The sequence below is a fragment of the Prinia subflava genome, chromosome W (genome assembly GCF_021018805.1).
Source record: "Prinia subflava isolate CZ2003 ecotype Zambia chromosome W, Cam_Psub_1.2, whole genome shotgun sequence".
NCBI classification, from domain to species: Eukaryota; Metazoa; Chordata; class Aves; order Passeriformes; family Cisticolidae; genus Prinia; species Prinia subflava.
In genome coordinates, this window is record NC_086282.1 from 2,315,552 (window position 1) to 2,331,317 (window position 15,766).

Genomic DNA, 15,766 nt, shown 5'->3' on the forward strand with positions numbered 1-15,766 from the left:
TAAGAAGTAAAATCCTCTTTCTGTTAATTTTAATTTTTCCTGTAACAGTACAAAAAAGAGAAAATTCTAGATTGTATAGTACATTGAGTGAACAGTGAGGTGAGAATCATAGTGATCCAAGGACAAAATTGTTTTTATAGTAAAAGTGTAAATGTACTATTAGATAACTTGTTCTAATATTCAGATTTTCTAGACATAACAGAGATTCTCTCTGTACAATATTCCTGTAAGTATTAGGCTAGTTTAGAATTTTATATTAAGTAAATTCAATCTAAAAAAGTTGCAAGATTTCAATGTATATTCATGATATACAACCAAGAGATAAAATACTGATAAGAGCTTAGAAAGCAGTGTCATTAACCCCTCATTGGGAGGGACCCTTTCTTGTCCTTTAATTGCAGATACAGCAGCTGAAAGAGATTAAGCACACGCCTCCAGAGCTAAAAAATTAACAGCCAGCCCCGAAAGAAAACCCCGAGTAGAACGTCATCTCTTCCCCCAGAGATCTGATATCCCAGCTGTATCAAGGACGCAGCCGCCCTAAAGAACATTAAGCAACAGCCTAAAAGAGCCTCAAAAGAAACTTTGTAACCACTCGAAAAGGAGAACCAAAAGAAAAAAAAGTAACCTGAAAGAAAGTATTTCTCCTTAGTCATACAATCTTAAAACTCACAGTCTGCTAGGAGTAGAGTGAGTTAATCTAGCAAATACCTAAAATTTAGCCGGCAGGGGGGATAAAGTGCAAAAAGCATAAAAGTAGAGAAATTGATCCAGTGAAGCTCCTATTGTGACGAAAAAGGCAACTCAAGCCGTCCAGAGAAAACAACCCAGCAAAAAATGAAGGAAGGATCAAGAAGAAAGTCCAAGCAACCTGTCCCTGCTGTGAAAAGCACCCAGAAACCAGCCGTTAGTCGCAACCCAATAGGCTTTAGTCTATACAGAAGAACTTGTTTGTAGACTTCCCTACTGATCATAAGCTTAACTGTAATACCTACAAAAGGTCATTACAATGAAACTGAGCTCAGCCTAAGAATTCCTAGAAAAGACAGTCTTAAAGTTAACATAATGTCCAAAATAGAGCACCCTCAAAAGAGAGATCTAGATACAGGAAAAAAATTGATTAAACTAAATTCCAGCCCACAGACCTTGTCTGAAGATTTGTAGCCAGAAATACCCTCTTCTTTCAAGAGTACCCCCTCAGAGAGATCCTTAGAGAGAGCGGTCCACGAATTTCTAATCAGTATACAAGTTAAATTAAAAAGACTACAGAGATTAATAAGGCTGGTGGGAGGCAACACGCAGAAAAGTAAGACCAATTTAATTTAGACCAAAATAAAAAATTAGACAAATGTGCAGTCAAAAAAAGTAGACTGTCATATAAAAAGAGAAGAAAAAAAAAAGTTAAGCAAGTTAAAAAATCCAGACACCTGTTTTCAAATGTAGAAGTAGATAATAAAAGGGGGAGGAGGGATAATAAGATTATGTGCTATAAGAATAATATAGATCCTGGTAAATTCCAGATTTACCATGAGAATAGAGCCTTTTAAAAGTAAGAATACAAAGAAAAATCGACGAAAAAGAGCAGCTCAAGTTTTAAAAAAGTTTAAAATACATGTGAATAAACAAAAATAGAAGAAAACAATTAAGTTAAATACAAAACATGAATTAAAATTATTGACAAAAGAAAAGAAATGGGGGAGTTGTGAGAAATATAGTTATTTAATTCATGTTTTATAAATAATTATAGATTGAGAACTGTGATATATATTATATAAAAGTATGTGTGTATATGCTCAACCCGCACGTTTCACGAACTTCTAGAAAGCACCTCCCTGATCTTCCGAGTTCTAAAAATAAAAGGTGAAAACGACTTGCCCCTGCCTACGTGCAGCTCAATTCATCTAGACTCGCAACAAGTCAAACGCTACGTGCCAACAAAGACGTGCCAGCGAAGACTCACACCAGTCATCACACACCTCTACGACAGTTACTCAAAGCAAAGACTAACTCTAGACATTAACATTTGAATATGCCTAGAGACCCTTTCAAGATTTAATGTAAATAAAGTTAATGGCCGACGATTAGAGAAACAATGAAAAGAAGATTGCCGAAAAGAAAGTTAAGAGTATTTAAGTTGGGCCTTTAAGTAAGCAAATTTGTGAACCCAGCTAGAGACAAAGCTGCCAGGTCCTGTGTCTCTAAAGTCACCCTTAGCTCTACTTTTCCCGAGAGAACTTCGGTCAAGTAAGTTTGCTGTTCGTAGAGTTCGTATTGTTTTGTTTTTATTGTTTGAAATTGTTATAATTTGATTCTAAATTTTGTGATTTAGATGTTAATAAACCAAACTATTGAATTTAGCAATAAATTTGTCCTGGCGTTTATAACACTCTGAACCATCTGGTTCCCAGTACCTTCCAGCTGGATCACTAGCGCCTTCAAGGCTGGTGTCGGGGTGCGGGGTGGGTTCGTGCGTAGGACCCTATGGGATCTGTGCGGGGCTGCTGGGTATGTGAGTGTCTGCCTGCCCCAGGAGCTAATGCCCGCCGGGATGTCCCTGAGACAGAGTCTGTCTGCGTGAGCGCTGCTGGGGCGGGGGTGTTGCAGGGATGCATGCGGCTGCGAGCCGCGTACGCCTCGCAGGGCGCGGGCAGAGCGCTTTGTGCGGAGCGGGGACGCCGCTCCCGCCCGGGCCGTGCCCACGCCGTGCCCGAGGGGCGGGACCGGGGCGGGACCGGGGCGGGACCGGGGCGGGGCGGCCGCTGCCCCCCGGCCCACGCGGGGCCCCGCTCGCCACTCGCCCGGTGGCGGCGGCGGCGGCCGAGGCGGGCGCGGCGCGGAGCCGAGCGGAGCCCGCTGCCGCCGCCGCGGGAACCTGGTGAGCGGGGAGCTGCTGCCGGGGCGGGCACCAGAGGCCTCCGCCTCCCGGGACAAAGCCGGGCTGGGAGGAACCCGGCGCCGCCAAATAGGGGCCCGGGCAGGGCTTCCCGGGGGCCGGGGCGGTGGGGCTATGCCGCTGCCCACCAAACATGCGGGCGGAGGGCCGGGGCAGGGGTCTGTAGCCGGCTGAGGCCGCGCTCCGGTCCCGACCGGCACCGCCGCCCGTCCCGGGATTCCCGGCGGGCTCTGCCCGGTTAACTTTTCCCGGTCTTGATGGGCGCTCGGCGCCCCGGAGGGACCGTCGGGCAGCCAGAGCTACTTGAGTTGGGGGTTTGGGGCTTTTCTTTGCGCCGGAGCATCCTTGCGCCGCAGCCTGGAATCTCTGTCCTAGGGAACAGGTAGCCGTTACATCGCGTACTCGCCGGTGTCCCGGGACGCGCAGGGGCTCCGGGGATGCCTCAGACCCAGGTCCTGGCTTTCGGCCTGCCAGGGGACAGACTCAGGTCCTGGCTTTCGGTCCCTTATCCCCTGCTTATCCCGGCCTGTTTCCCCGCGCGGCGCCGCGTGGATTGGTGCAGGTGGGTCCCCGGTGCGGCCAGAGTGCGGACACGGGCACGCCCCGGGATCTGGACAGCGAGAAATGACGACTGGCGACAGGGAAGCCCTGGTCTTTAACAGGCGTTTGGCGGCGCCGAATATTAAACCAGAAGTGAAGAGCTTTTTCTGGCTCCAGCGCCTGCTTCCCCCCCCCTTTGTTTTTTCTTTTTAATTTGCTGGCTCTCACATCAGGACACTTGTTCAACTTTGGGTGATGCTGGACACTGCATGCTAGATCTAAAAGGAAACAAAGGATGAAATATTTTTAAAGCTGTTTTCTCTGCAAATACTGTTAACCTCATTGAAGGTGTTGGAATATGCTGCCCTTTGGTTAATTCAGACTATGAAGTCCATGAAAAAGCCTGTCTAAAATAGTAAAGAGACACACGGCAATCTGATTGGTGAATGCCACCATATTCCCCATTTTTCCTACTTTTTCAAGAAATAGATCTTAATTTATTAGCCTGCCAGACAGGAGTCTGCAGGTGCTAATGGTTTAGCCTATCAAAGACACCCTTCCCATAGGTAGCACTTGAATTCGGTGATGTTTGTGGGTCAGTGGCTCTCTTCCCCTTCACTTTGTCCCACCCAGGCTCTTATTAGTTGTCTTTCTTTGTGCCATGCAGTGTGAGTGGCTGTTGGAGGGGCTGGCCAGGGCATCTCTGAGCCCAGAGGCAAGAATCTTTACTGCAGTGCAAGCTGTTTTAGGGTTGCATGCAATTGCAAAAGTGACCATAGCTCTGGTGGTGTTTCAGTATGCTTGAGTGGAGGATGTGCTTAAGGATCAGGCTGGTAAATTTTGCTCGTGTGCCTCCAGGATTGGAGTGTAAAAGTGCCTGTTCACTTGGAGACCCTCAGGAAAGGGACGTCAGTTTGCCTGGGGATCAGCCGGCCAGGGGACAATGACCTAAACTTGGTTAGATGAGGAAGGACTCTGTGGAGCCACGTGGGGGAATGGTGCATCCTGACACCCATAGCAGCCGGCTGCATTCTCTGTGTGATCTTCTTTCCTAATCCACTGAGCTTTGTGGGAGTCCTCCTCCGAGGTATCTCCAAAGTTAGTTCCGGGTATCTAGCTACTGGCTAGAGTGCAATCAGACCTAGCCAGGAGGGGGGTGGTGGGGACGGGACACAGGAATGCAGGAATGTCTTGTTCCTGGGGCATTTGCCTCCTGGGGAAAGAAAATGGGAAGGAATCCTTGTCTGTAAGTAATCCAAGAGCAAAACGTTTCTCCCCTTGCAGACAATGAATCGTTTCAGCGAGCTGACACTGTTATTTGTGGCTCTTGGCAAACCAGATAAGAGCATTCTGCCAGATACTTGCTCAAATCAGTGCCAGCCCCAGCCTTGCTGATTGCCTTTCACTGGGTGGGAGAGAAGTCTTTGTGTGCCACAGCAGTAATCACAGTGTTGCTTCTGGGTGAAGGAAGGTTGCTGCTGGTCCCCTTGGTTACACAGTCTCTGATTCTGGTCCTTGTCTCCAGGCCTTTTTATTTTCCAGAGAGAGGATGCCACTTTGGAGAAGAAATTTTTCCTGCCTGGCTTGGCTTATGGGGCTGTGAACAGCTATTTCCAAGACCCCTTTTCTTTACCCTTGATCTAAACCTTGCATGAGGCTGGTTATACATGCCGATTAAGCAGGGAATTAAATCACATAGGAATGCTGCTCACTTGATGTCTTCTCTATTACAGAGCTATGCTTAGAAGTTGAGGCTTTTCAAGTGATTGTGTGGGCTTTAGCTAAGATGTGAAAAAAGCCCTGTAAACAATACGCCTTTGTGATGAAGGCAGAGTAAGTGTAATTATCACCTGTCCTATTAAAAAACTTCCCATTTGGGGGCATAATCAAGCTAATCAGACAGTGTTGTGCTTTTCCAGATGACTAGGTGATCCTTTCGAGTGGCTCGGGAGCAGATGCAAAATGAGCAGTGCAGGGCAGTGCAGAAGATGCAGTGGGCTCTCAGTCTGACCCACGAGGACTTGAAGATGTCTGCATGCAGTGACTTTGTGGAACACATTTGGAAGCCTGGCTCCTGCAAAAACTGCTTCAACCCAGAGTTCCCATTGGCTGCAAACAACCCCAGACGTGGGAGCTTGTGGTGTGCTCCTGGAAGGAGCTAGGACCAAGCCCGAGAGCCTAGTGTTGGAAGACGGTGTAAATACTTCTCCCTTCTCAAAGCCAACAATTGCTGTGAAGCCAACAATGATAAACTCGGATGTTTCTGACGCATGGGCGGATGTGAATATGAATGCAGATCTGTCACAGGTAATGATTAATCCAGTCAAAGCATGGCTTCCCGTTGCTTACCTATCCTCGGAGTGCTAAGAATATGTGTTTCAAACGTTTCCTTCCCTTTGTTTTTTCTTCTGGTCTTGACTCAGGTTTTTAAGCCATACATTGGTTTCTCAGTGTATCTTTAGGTGAAGCTGAATGAGCTGTTGCTCACAAGCCATGTGCAGAGGAGCTTAAAAATACACTGTTTAGGAACTTCTGGTTTTTAAATGAGGATGTGGGTTATTTTCCTGGGAAGTTTTATTGAAAAGATATCTAGTTGCAGTCAGTGCTGACTGGATCCATGGTCTTTGTGTGGGTGAGGAAGAAAAGTGCCTTGCCTTCCTACTCTTTCCTACCAATCTTTGCCAGAGCAGTAATGCCCTGTGTGTGTAGCTCCTCGCCCTGACCAGTTGATACCAGCAGCGCCTCAGCAGAGTGACGCACAGGCTGCTGCCCCACTGCCTGTGGCATAGGTGTGCTCCTATTTCCCCATGCCCCAGAGGAGAGTCAGGGCTCATGAGCTCTCTTACCCTCCCACTGCTGTCCCTTTCTTTTCTTCTAAGGGGTGAAGGGCATGCGAGTGCAAGCTGCCGTTGTTGGTGGTGTTTGATCTGTGTGTGCAGATTTGGCATGCCTGCTCTCAATCCCTACTTCTGAGCACGGCCAAGCTATCCCAGGATAACCAGTGATAGTCTGTGTCTGTTCTGGAGTCACACAATCTGGAGCAGTGTGAAATGAACTGAAAATAAGCAGAGAGAGGTGTAAATATTCCTTCGCTCTCTGAATCTTTAATTGCACAGTGATTCACAGACAGGATGACAGGTTGGACATGTTTCTGGCAGCAAACCCATAGGAAGAGAAAGGAGAATGTCTTATTCCAGTGCATTGCCATTGTTGGTAATTCAAAGACTGAAAATGGTCCATGAAATACGACAAGTGTAGTTTTACCAGGAAAGGTTTGTGGTGGGGTGAGGTGAGCACAGCAACAATAGATGGTGAATTCCGGAGTACTGTTCTGCAGAGCTGGGCTTTTGTTTTTGCAGTTTGTGGGTTTGTTTAAATTTTATTTGTCTTTCATTTTGCATATGCATGTTCTGACAGGGCATTTGTCTCTTTGACCCATGCAGGTCAGTTGGGGCGTGATCTCTAGCAAGCAACTCCTCCTGAAATCTGGAGATGCACAGCGCATCTGCCTTGACAATTTTGGCAATGGTGGTGTGAGAAAGCCTTACCTTCACAGCCAGCCCAGCGACTGCTTGTCTTGCTGTCCTCCCAGCAACTCCATGGTGGGTCTGTGTGGCCTGGAGAGTCGAGTGGAGAGAAATATCTCTATCCACAGCCTGGTACTTGTGGGTGAGATGGGCAAGCAGGAGGACAGAGTTAAAGACAAGTTTGCCCTGCCTCATCAGGTCCCCTGCCCTAATCCGTCTGCCTTGGGGGACAGAAGCACCACTAACTCCAGCAGAAACACTTCTTCCCAAGCCAGCAAAGGAGCAGCCCTCCCTTCAGGGGATGACTGTGGTCACATCTCCTCCATCTTGGAAAGCGAAGGGGATGAGTACTGTTCAATCACCAACTGCCACAAAGAGCACCCCGTCCCGTGGGAGCTGTGTTGCACAGAGGAAAAGGCTGCACAGTGTGAGAAGGAAAGTCACACTCCCAGCGGATGGAGGCAGCGGGATGCTCCCGAGATTCCAAGGCCAAGTGGCCGGGCAGTCAAGTTCAGTGAAGAGGAACGCAGAGCTGTGAATATGGCCTTCTGCATCACAAAAGACCAGAGTGATCCTCTTCCCTATACCCTGTGTTCAGACAGGAAAAACCTGGCTCTCCACACTGAGCCTGCCACTCTCCCTGAGAGCACAGGGAGCTGCAAGGCGGCTACCCTTGCTTTGTCCCAGGAGGATGAGGAATTACCTCTCCCTGAGGAGCCCTCTGTCACTGGGGGCCTCTGCACTGAGGGTTCAAGCACCCCTCAGCAGGCTCTGGTGGAGCCACAGCGCCCTCACCTCACCTCACCAGCTCACGGTGATCCCATTTATGCCGAGAGCACCAAGAGGAGGAAGGCACAGCTGAAGGCTGTTGGCAGCCAGGCAAAAGGGGAGAATCTGGCCCACGGCACTGCCAAGGAGAAAACTGATGGGTTGTGGAGGGATAGTGGCTGGGCTTTGGGAGGTGAGAAGGAACACCAGGACGCCACTGGCCAGGTGGCAGCAAAGATAACTATAATGACAGCACACACTGAGGATGATCACAAGACAATATTCCTCAGCAGCCCTGACTCAGCGGTAGGAGTTCAGTGCCCATGTATCAGCCCCACTTCCCACCCTGATTTTGGGGCTTCATCACCTGCTATTGAGTCTGGACAGATTTTTCAAGCATCTGGATGTGAAAGTAACACAAGATTTCATCTGGCAGCTTCTGTCAAGACTTCACATACTGAGAGTCCAGCCATCCCCCCAAAGATGTCTAAAAACAGCCAGCCAGGCAGTGAGGGGAGCCGTGTGCCCCCAGTCAGCTCCCATGTGGGAAGGTTTGGCGATGACAACAGCCATGATGGAGCTGGTGCTCAGCTGCAGCTGAGGAGCTGTACTGATACAGTTGCCTTTGGGGTGACCCCTTTTCCCTGCACTCATGTGAATGGAGTCTCTGTGGAGGAGTCCAGTAGAGGCCTGGCAGGCTCGTCCTATGACAGGAGACAGAAATACTATAACCCAACGTGGACCAAGCAGTGCCGAATAGAGCAGGAGGAGGAGCAGGAGGACTTAAACCACCCATGGACAGTAGGAGCTGAGAGGGGACGAGCTGGTGCCAACTTTGTGGATGATGGCCCGATACTGGACAGCCAGACTGAAATGACCAAATCTTCTTCTTTCTCCTTTCATTTCCCTAAAGACAAGAACAATGGTGTGGAGTTTGCACCACCACCGCCACCGCCGAAAAAGCAGTCTAGGTACAGCCCTGTGAGTGTGTGCATGGTGGTCTATTAACCCTTTGCAATTGGGATGGTTGCTGCAAGAGTTCATTGACTAGGAGGCGCTTCCCATTCTTTTTTCATTCTTTTCTGTCCAAAGGTGGGCTTTCAGGAGCATGGGAGGTAACTGCACAGCTGAAAAGCTATTTGTATTTTTACTCTGAAAAGCTGTCTGATCTTTGTAAGTCTTGGTTTGAATGTCATGTGCACTTGTAAAGGCCCTTCAGGGCTGCTAGATATGGCCTTAAGTCCCAGTATTCAGGTGAGAAAAAGGTCCATGCCCAGGATGGTTGGTGTTTCCCAGGTCAGCTTTATTCTGTCTTGGCAGTTCCTTGATGTTGAATAGCATAGAAAACCTGGGGTTGCAATCTTCTCTTTTTGGATGGGACTGGGCAACTTTTCTTGATGCTGATAACAAGGGCCTCCAAAATCAGCATATTCAGTTTGGCTCTAATGACTTTCTGCTTTCAAGATAAACTCTCAAAGCTGCAATTTCCCAGGGAGGGCTCCTTGCCTGCAAGCAGGTAATTGGAGTTTGCCTGACGTGTGCTTGTTATGTGTGGGAGCCACCTGGCTTCAGGCAACCTTCTGCTCTCCACTTTCCTGGAAGTCAGGTTTGCAGGCAGGGCAACTGCAGGCCCCAGAAAACAAAAGTGAGGGAGGAAGTGCTGTCTGTCTGGGAAGGGTCCATCTGGGAAGGAAATAGCTCTGCTAAGCAATTAAAAACAAAAAAACCTCTTAGGCTTACAATACTTCATGTGCATTTAGTATCTGCAGCTGTGTGCATCACCAAAAAAAAAAAGAAAAAAAGAAATAAAATAATAAAATGAAGGTCAAATGGGGGAAGAAAATTTGTTTTTCTCTCCATTAATTATGTTGTCTGAACATACTGGGGAAGGATACTTTCACCTTTTGCTGGTGTCCCGTATTTGCTTTATTGTGTGTGGCAGTTTTGCTGCCTGAAACTGTGCATTGCAACACAACAGATTTGACTCCAGCTCCTTGATTTAAAAGTCAAGAGAAGGAGAAGGGATAGGTGTTTGGAGGAGAACTTGGCCTTGGGGTCCGTGGTCAAGCTTATGTGTAGGCATCACTGACCTCCAGGTTGAGACTGTGAATTTTCAGTGTGTTTCGGGATTGGCTAGCCCAGGGAATTAGTGTTTTTAATTGGCCAAGAGGTGAACAAATGAGGTTTCTCAAGGGAAGGGAAGAGATGAACAAGTAGCTTTAGTTCTCCCTAATGCTGGGCTTCCTGCTGTGATGCCACATGCCTGCTGCAGTCAGAGGAAACAAAAGGTCCAGAAGCAAATGAGCACACAGGTGTATTTGCTCTTGTCCTCCGTGTGGTGTTATGACAGCAGAGGAGTGTGGAGCATTTTCTGCCCCTTTGAGGGGCTATTTCATGCTCCTGGTGGCATTGGGCTGTGCCAGTTCTAACAGTTGCTTTTGAGTCATTCTGATGAAAGCATCTGTGTGTTAGAAAGTCTATATGAAAGCAGGCAGGGAAACAGATCAGGGAACATGTGGCACCCATGACTGGGATCTCTGGCAGAGCTGTAAACCCTGCAGGTGGCTGAGGTAGGTTACCCCCTGTGGCTGCAGGGCAGGTTGTGCTACAGGTATTTGTCTCCCAAGGGCCTTGACACCTGCAGCTGAGCCGTGGGGCACATTACTCAACGAGCTTAGTCCTGCCTCCAGCTACCGAAGCCGAAGCCAAGGAGCAGTAAGGAGTGATCTGATCAGAGTCAGGTTTTGCAAGCCCTGCTTTGTTTCTTTGCTTTGAGTGTGCTTTTGGTTTTGTCTCAAGCAAAGCTGTGGCTGCTCTGAGTGTGCCAACACAGGAACCAGGGCAGTGGGAGGGATGGCTGCATGCACAGCTGGTAAAATCACCATAGTTGCATTGTGTCATCCTGGGCAGCTGTTGCAGCTTCAGGCCATGGCCTGGTGCTGGAGGAACATTCCCTCTGTTCGTCCTGAGCTGCAGCCAAATACCTGAAGAAGCAGAATCACAAAGATGACTGAGGCACATCCATACTCTCCTGGTGTTGGGCAGCCTGTGAACATGTGCTTGTCCCTGATGGAAGAACCACTGATCCTTCTGCTAGGCTTATGTACTCCTCACAGACAGAGCACCTCAGCCCAAGATGTTCCCTGGCGGGTCAGCTGCAAAGGCTCCTTTGGTGGATGGAGGTGAAGCTAGTGTAGACCTGGTTGTGGCTGGGGGCTTAGCAGATCAGGGTTCATCTCAGCTGCAGGAAAGGTATGTAACCATCCCTTTTCCTTCTAGATCTCAAGCTGCAGCCAGGCATTTGATTTCATGCTGGAAAATTAAGTTTGCCTGTTTGAATTTCCTAATGAAATTTAATTGCTTATTTTAAGGAAAACTTGCACGTGTGTTTGAATAGTTATGAAGCAGAGAAAGAAAAAGTGAATCTGTAGATTTTGTTCATCTTGGCTTTAACAATTAAAAGGGAAAAAATTTTTACAGGGTAAGTTCCTTCCAGAGATTGAGGAAACTTTGGTTTGGAAGTAAGCTGTCTCTTAGGGTGGCAGAAGAAGCGATTTCAGGGGGTTTAAAAGTTGTCACAAAAAAGGGAAAATAATGAATTTGTGCCTGTTTTGTCTTATATAAAGCTACTCTGGATCTCTTGCAACTGTTTCTTCATACAATCCTCTTTTTCTGCTTGTTTGAAAGATTACAGATATTTGATGTTTGCTTGGTCTGAAACAGAATGACAAATAAGTATAATTGCAAGGGGGAAAAGGCAGGAAAGGGAAGATGGGGGCTAGTCTTCTTCCAAAAGCTGAGAAGGTAGTTGGCTAGGGAAGGAGCTCACCAGGGAAACTAGGATCCCCAGGACATGTATGTGCAATGATGATTTAAAGGCTCTTTGGTGTAAAATGCTCTAGTATGGCCTTCAGTTTCTTGGCACGAGGAATGAATCTTTGCTGAAATTTGTCTCTCTTATGCAGAGGATCAAGCATAAATGATCCTCATGGTTTCTTCTAGCCTCCAAAACCTTGATGGCTAATTTATTTCATGTGCCTCTTTAAGAAAGGAGTGATGCTGTTTTCATCACAATTAGTGCAAACTTTAAAAGGCAGTGCTGAAAAAAGCTTCTGAAATTTGCTGAATGCACTGGTGTGGGGTAGCAAAGGTGCAGCACAGCACTTCCCCACACCTGTCATTGCTGAACGTAGCCAGGGAGAAAGAGCCTGAGGGGTGCCAAGATTGCCTGTTCCGGTGCTGCTGCCACCGCTTGCTGCCAGAGGACACAGAGCACAAGAGTGTTACAGAAAAACTGCAATGCTGGGAATTGGATCACCAGGAAAAGAGCCAGGTTTGTTCCTCATTAGGGGGGTGGTGCTGGCTGTTGGGGCTGTGTTGTGTGTTCCTTGCCAGGAATCAGTCTGTGATGGAGTAGCAACTGTACCTGAGGTGGAATATTCATCTTTTCTTACCATTCCTGAGGCACCCATTTCTCCTTGGAGCTCAGTGTCACAGTGTACCCCAGTGACAAAACACACTGGCTTAAAAGGTTGTGATCTATCTGCTTATTTTTTAGGAGAGTTTGTTTCTTTTAAAATTAAAGTCATTCACTCTTCTGTATGTTTCCTGTCTTACTACTTGAAAAGGCACAGAGTTGGAAATTGTAATGAGATTCTTTACCTTTTCACTACATTAGAGTATGCAGTGATTTAATTTTTGACCCACCTACCATCTTAATTCTGTACCCTATCTGAATTTTCCAGTGCATCTCCAGACTCCAAACCCTTGTTTCAACTTAACTGGTGCTACATAAAACCCCTCTAGTACAGGGAGGAGCAGTCTATCCCTCTGAACAGAGCTAGGGGTTCTTCAAAATCCTTTCTTTCCCTTACCTCAGTTTTGGTTTCTCCACATTTGCCAGCTGATAGCAGAAGGATAAGTACAAATCTAAGGTTCAAATGTTGTAAGCTCCTGTATGCTGGGTTTTAATTTCCCTCTGCAAACAGGGGAAGATGCTGGAAGGAACAGCAAGCGGCAAGAGGAGGAAGATATAATTATTCACGTTTCATGATAGACAAGCATACGGTACAGTGGTGCTTCCTCTTGTGTAATAATTATGCCTAGCCATATGTTATGTTTGATGCTGTAATGCAGTCTGGCTTTTCTCTCTTCTGTGCATTAATTCCATTATTTTATACTGGGAGGAGGTGTCTTGTTGACATTATCACCAAACACCTCCTGGAGTGCAGTTTGCTGTGTTGTGATTTATGTGTGTTCTCTGTTCTCCTCTCGCTGTTCCTCTGATTTATAAAGCTCAGCATCTCTGTTATCTGTTCAGTCCTGTCTACTGTGCTGAGAAGGAGTGTCCTCCTCCTGCTGGCACAGCAAGGCTGGGAGACCCCTGTGATGGCACTGCAGAGTGACCAGGGCTCTGTGCGGGGTGCGTTGCACATCCTCCAATGCTGCCAACATTCTGTCCACGGGATGGCTGTGGGAAAGGAGCGAGTGGGAGCCTGACAGCTTTTTTGTTTGAGGGGCCTCCTGCTCTCCAAACTTGCCCCTTACACTTGTGGAAAGTAACCAGATGTCTGTGTCAAATCTCAGACAGGAAATTCAAGCTGAAGGTATGTCCAAAGTACAGGGATTCCTGGGGCAATATCCCAAGGCATGTGTGTCTTCTGCAGTTAGGGGAGCCAAGCTTTGGTGCCCATCTCCAGTGTCTCTCTAAGAAGTGCAAAGCATGCAGTTGGTGATACTGGAGTCCCACAGCAGCATTAGGTGGGACCCTGATCTGTGAAGAAATGTGAAATTATTGGCTAACACATGGCTAGTGGTCAAACTGAGACACAGGAAAGATGAAATAGGCCCTGGCCAGAGGTGCAACCTGAAACAAGGGGAATGAGCCGGGTCCCTTTTCAATATTAAGAGAACTCCAAACTCTGGGTTTAGGGGGGGGTTGTTTTGTTTTGTTGTGGTTTTTTTACAAAACCACTCTTTCCCATCCTGACTTGTTTTAGGCAGGACTGTGAGAATCATGTGGAAAGTCAACTGGAGGAAATTGTTTATGATGGGAAAACTTAGAAATAGGGAACTGGAAGGGTTGCCTGAAGATGCCAGTCTGTTGCATGGAGGATGTTGAGTAATTGAAGTGTATTTAAAGCTACCAGAATAGTTCGAGAGCTGAAAATCTGTAAAATCTTGTGGGTTTAGGTTATTAGATTGGGAGAGCTGACTCTAGTGACCTACTCTTTATGCACAGGCACATGATGAAGGCTCTGGTGCTGCTCTTGGAGTTGCTGGTTATGTTTTAGATGCTGAGCAGGCATTTTTAAATTGATGTTAATTAACTACTGTTACATATTTCTGAAGAGGAGTGTAGCCCACAGATATTTACAAGTCAGTGGTGCAGGGCACAAACCCAGTGTGTTCTTTGGGTTTAAGATGGGTTGTGCTCTTTATTTCCAACACCCTTTGGTGATTTCCAATATCCTTTGGTGTAAAGGGCAAGACAAAATAGCTACCTGTGCCCTTGCACTCAGGTGAGGTGGAAGGAACACTAGCAAAGCAGGAGATGTTTGGGTTAGCTGTAAATCAGGGTCTCATGGCTGTTGCAGCAATGAGCTGTTCAGCTCTTGGGGTGGAATTTTACTGAAATGGGAGAGTTTGGCCCTAGCAAGTTTTCGGTAGTAATTCTTTGGTAGAATGGGCAGTATTTTGATCTGTGCAGGCTGCACCCTGGGCTTCAAGCAGCTCATAGGAAAAGAGGGAGATGTGAGGCAGAGGTATTTCCAGGAGGGATTAGCTGGCCTGACTAACATCTGAAACAAGAGCAGGATGTCGTTTAGGCGGCAAACAATTTCTATTTTGGTGCGCCTATTCAGGAACTGTGCTTTACATCAGTCGCAGCAGTGCGGGGAGGAAACGGGGCTCTCCCTGCATCTGACTTCACCAACGCTGAGTGCAGCAAGGGCAGCAGCCAGAACGGCTCTGGCTGGTGCCGTGCTGCGCCCAGGTTGCTTGGAGGGATAGGTGTGGCTGCGGACCTTGGACCACGCCGAGCAAAGTCTCATCTCTCTCTGAGTGCAGGAATGGTGAGGCAGCTCCATGAGTTTGTGTTTAAGTGATGGGAAAGGAACAAAAATGCACCACGTTTTTGGGGGGCTGGGGGAAAGAATGTGTTAGAAAACATCTCATCTGTGTGAATCAAGACCGGATATCTAGCTAAATCTTCTTTTCTGATGGATTCAAATGTGGTTTTGATTCTTTCCTGGTCAGGCAGTGTACCAGCGTGGGTGTGCACCCTTGTGTTTTTTCCACCCAAATTACTAAGTGTTAAACATCTGAGATAAGTTGTAGTGAAAAGACAAGGGCATATGCCTTTATTAATATTCAGCTCTTTATTAAAGTGATCAACTCTTTATTAAATCATCAGCAGGATTGCAGAGCCCGACCGGAATTCTTCACGCTGCTGTGGTGATCCGACGGAGCAGGTACTGTTGCGGATCTTCACTCAGCTGCCCCCAGTAGGTAGCGAGTCCTTGTCTCCCCGGGAACAGCTAGAAGCTCTCTCGGGTCAACCATCAGAAGGCAGAGCAGTGAGGAGTCTGTCACTGGAGTACAGTCAGCTCTTTACCCTCAGGGAAAAACCTCGAGAGTTTCCCGTTGTCTGTCTCAGTCACTTCAGCTGGCCGGTTCCCATTCCATTCAGACTCCTCATAGGTCATGGTGAATCTTCAAACCAGGCCAGGGGGTGCGTCCACTCCTTCCTTGGCCAGGGCACCCTCTAATTCTCCTCTTTTGCATCTAGCTTCTCATCTTGGGGTGCAGTTCCTCTAAAAAACTCCCCCAGGATTCACTGGGTCAGTTTTATTTGCATATACAAATGCATATGCATTTGTCCCGGGGTCGCAGCATACTATATCCCTGCTGAGAAAGGTAGTTACAGAGAACAATGACAGGGCCATTTAGACAGGAGCCGCTCCTTTTCACATTTTAATGAGGTAGGAGAATGTCACAGGGCAGCTTCCCTTAGTCCTCAAACTTGCTGGGGTGCGGG

The 15,766-nt window shown here is 47.5% G+C and overlaps 1 protein-coding gene across 1 annotated transcript in view; it reads left to right on the forward strand.

Moving 5' to 3' along the window:
- Positions 1-2,449: 2,449 nt before the first annotated feature.
- The window catches only part of LOC134563476 (inactive tyrosine-protein kinase PRAG1-like), a 44,575-nt gene continuing 31,258 nt past the window's right edge, over positions 2,450-15,766 (forward strand). Inside the window, 4 exon segments of the mRNA XM_063421396.1 lie at positions 2,450-2,875; positions 5,353-5,528; positions 5,530-5,740; positions 6,877-8,699. Coding sequence (XP_063277466.1) covers positions 5,389-5,528; positions 5,530-5,740; positions 6,877-8,699 — 2,174 coding nt within the window. The 5' untranslated portion in view covers positions 2,450-2,875; positions 5,353-5,388.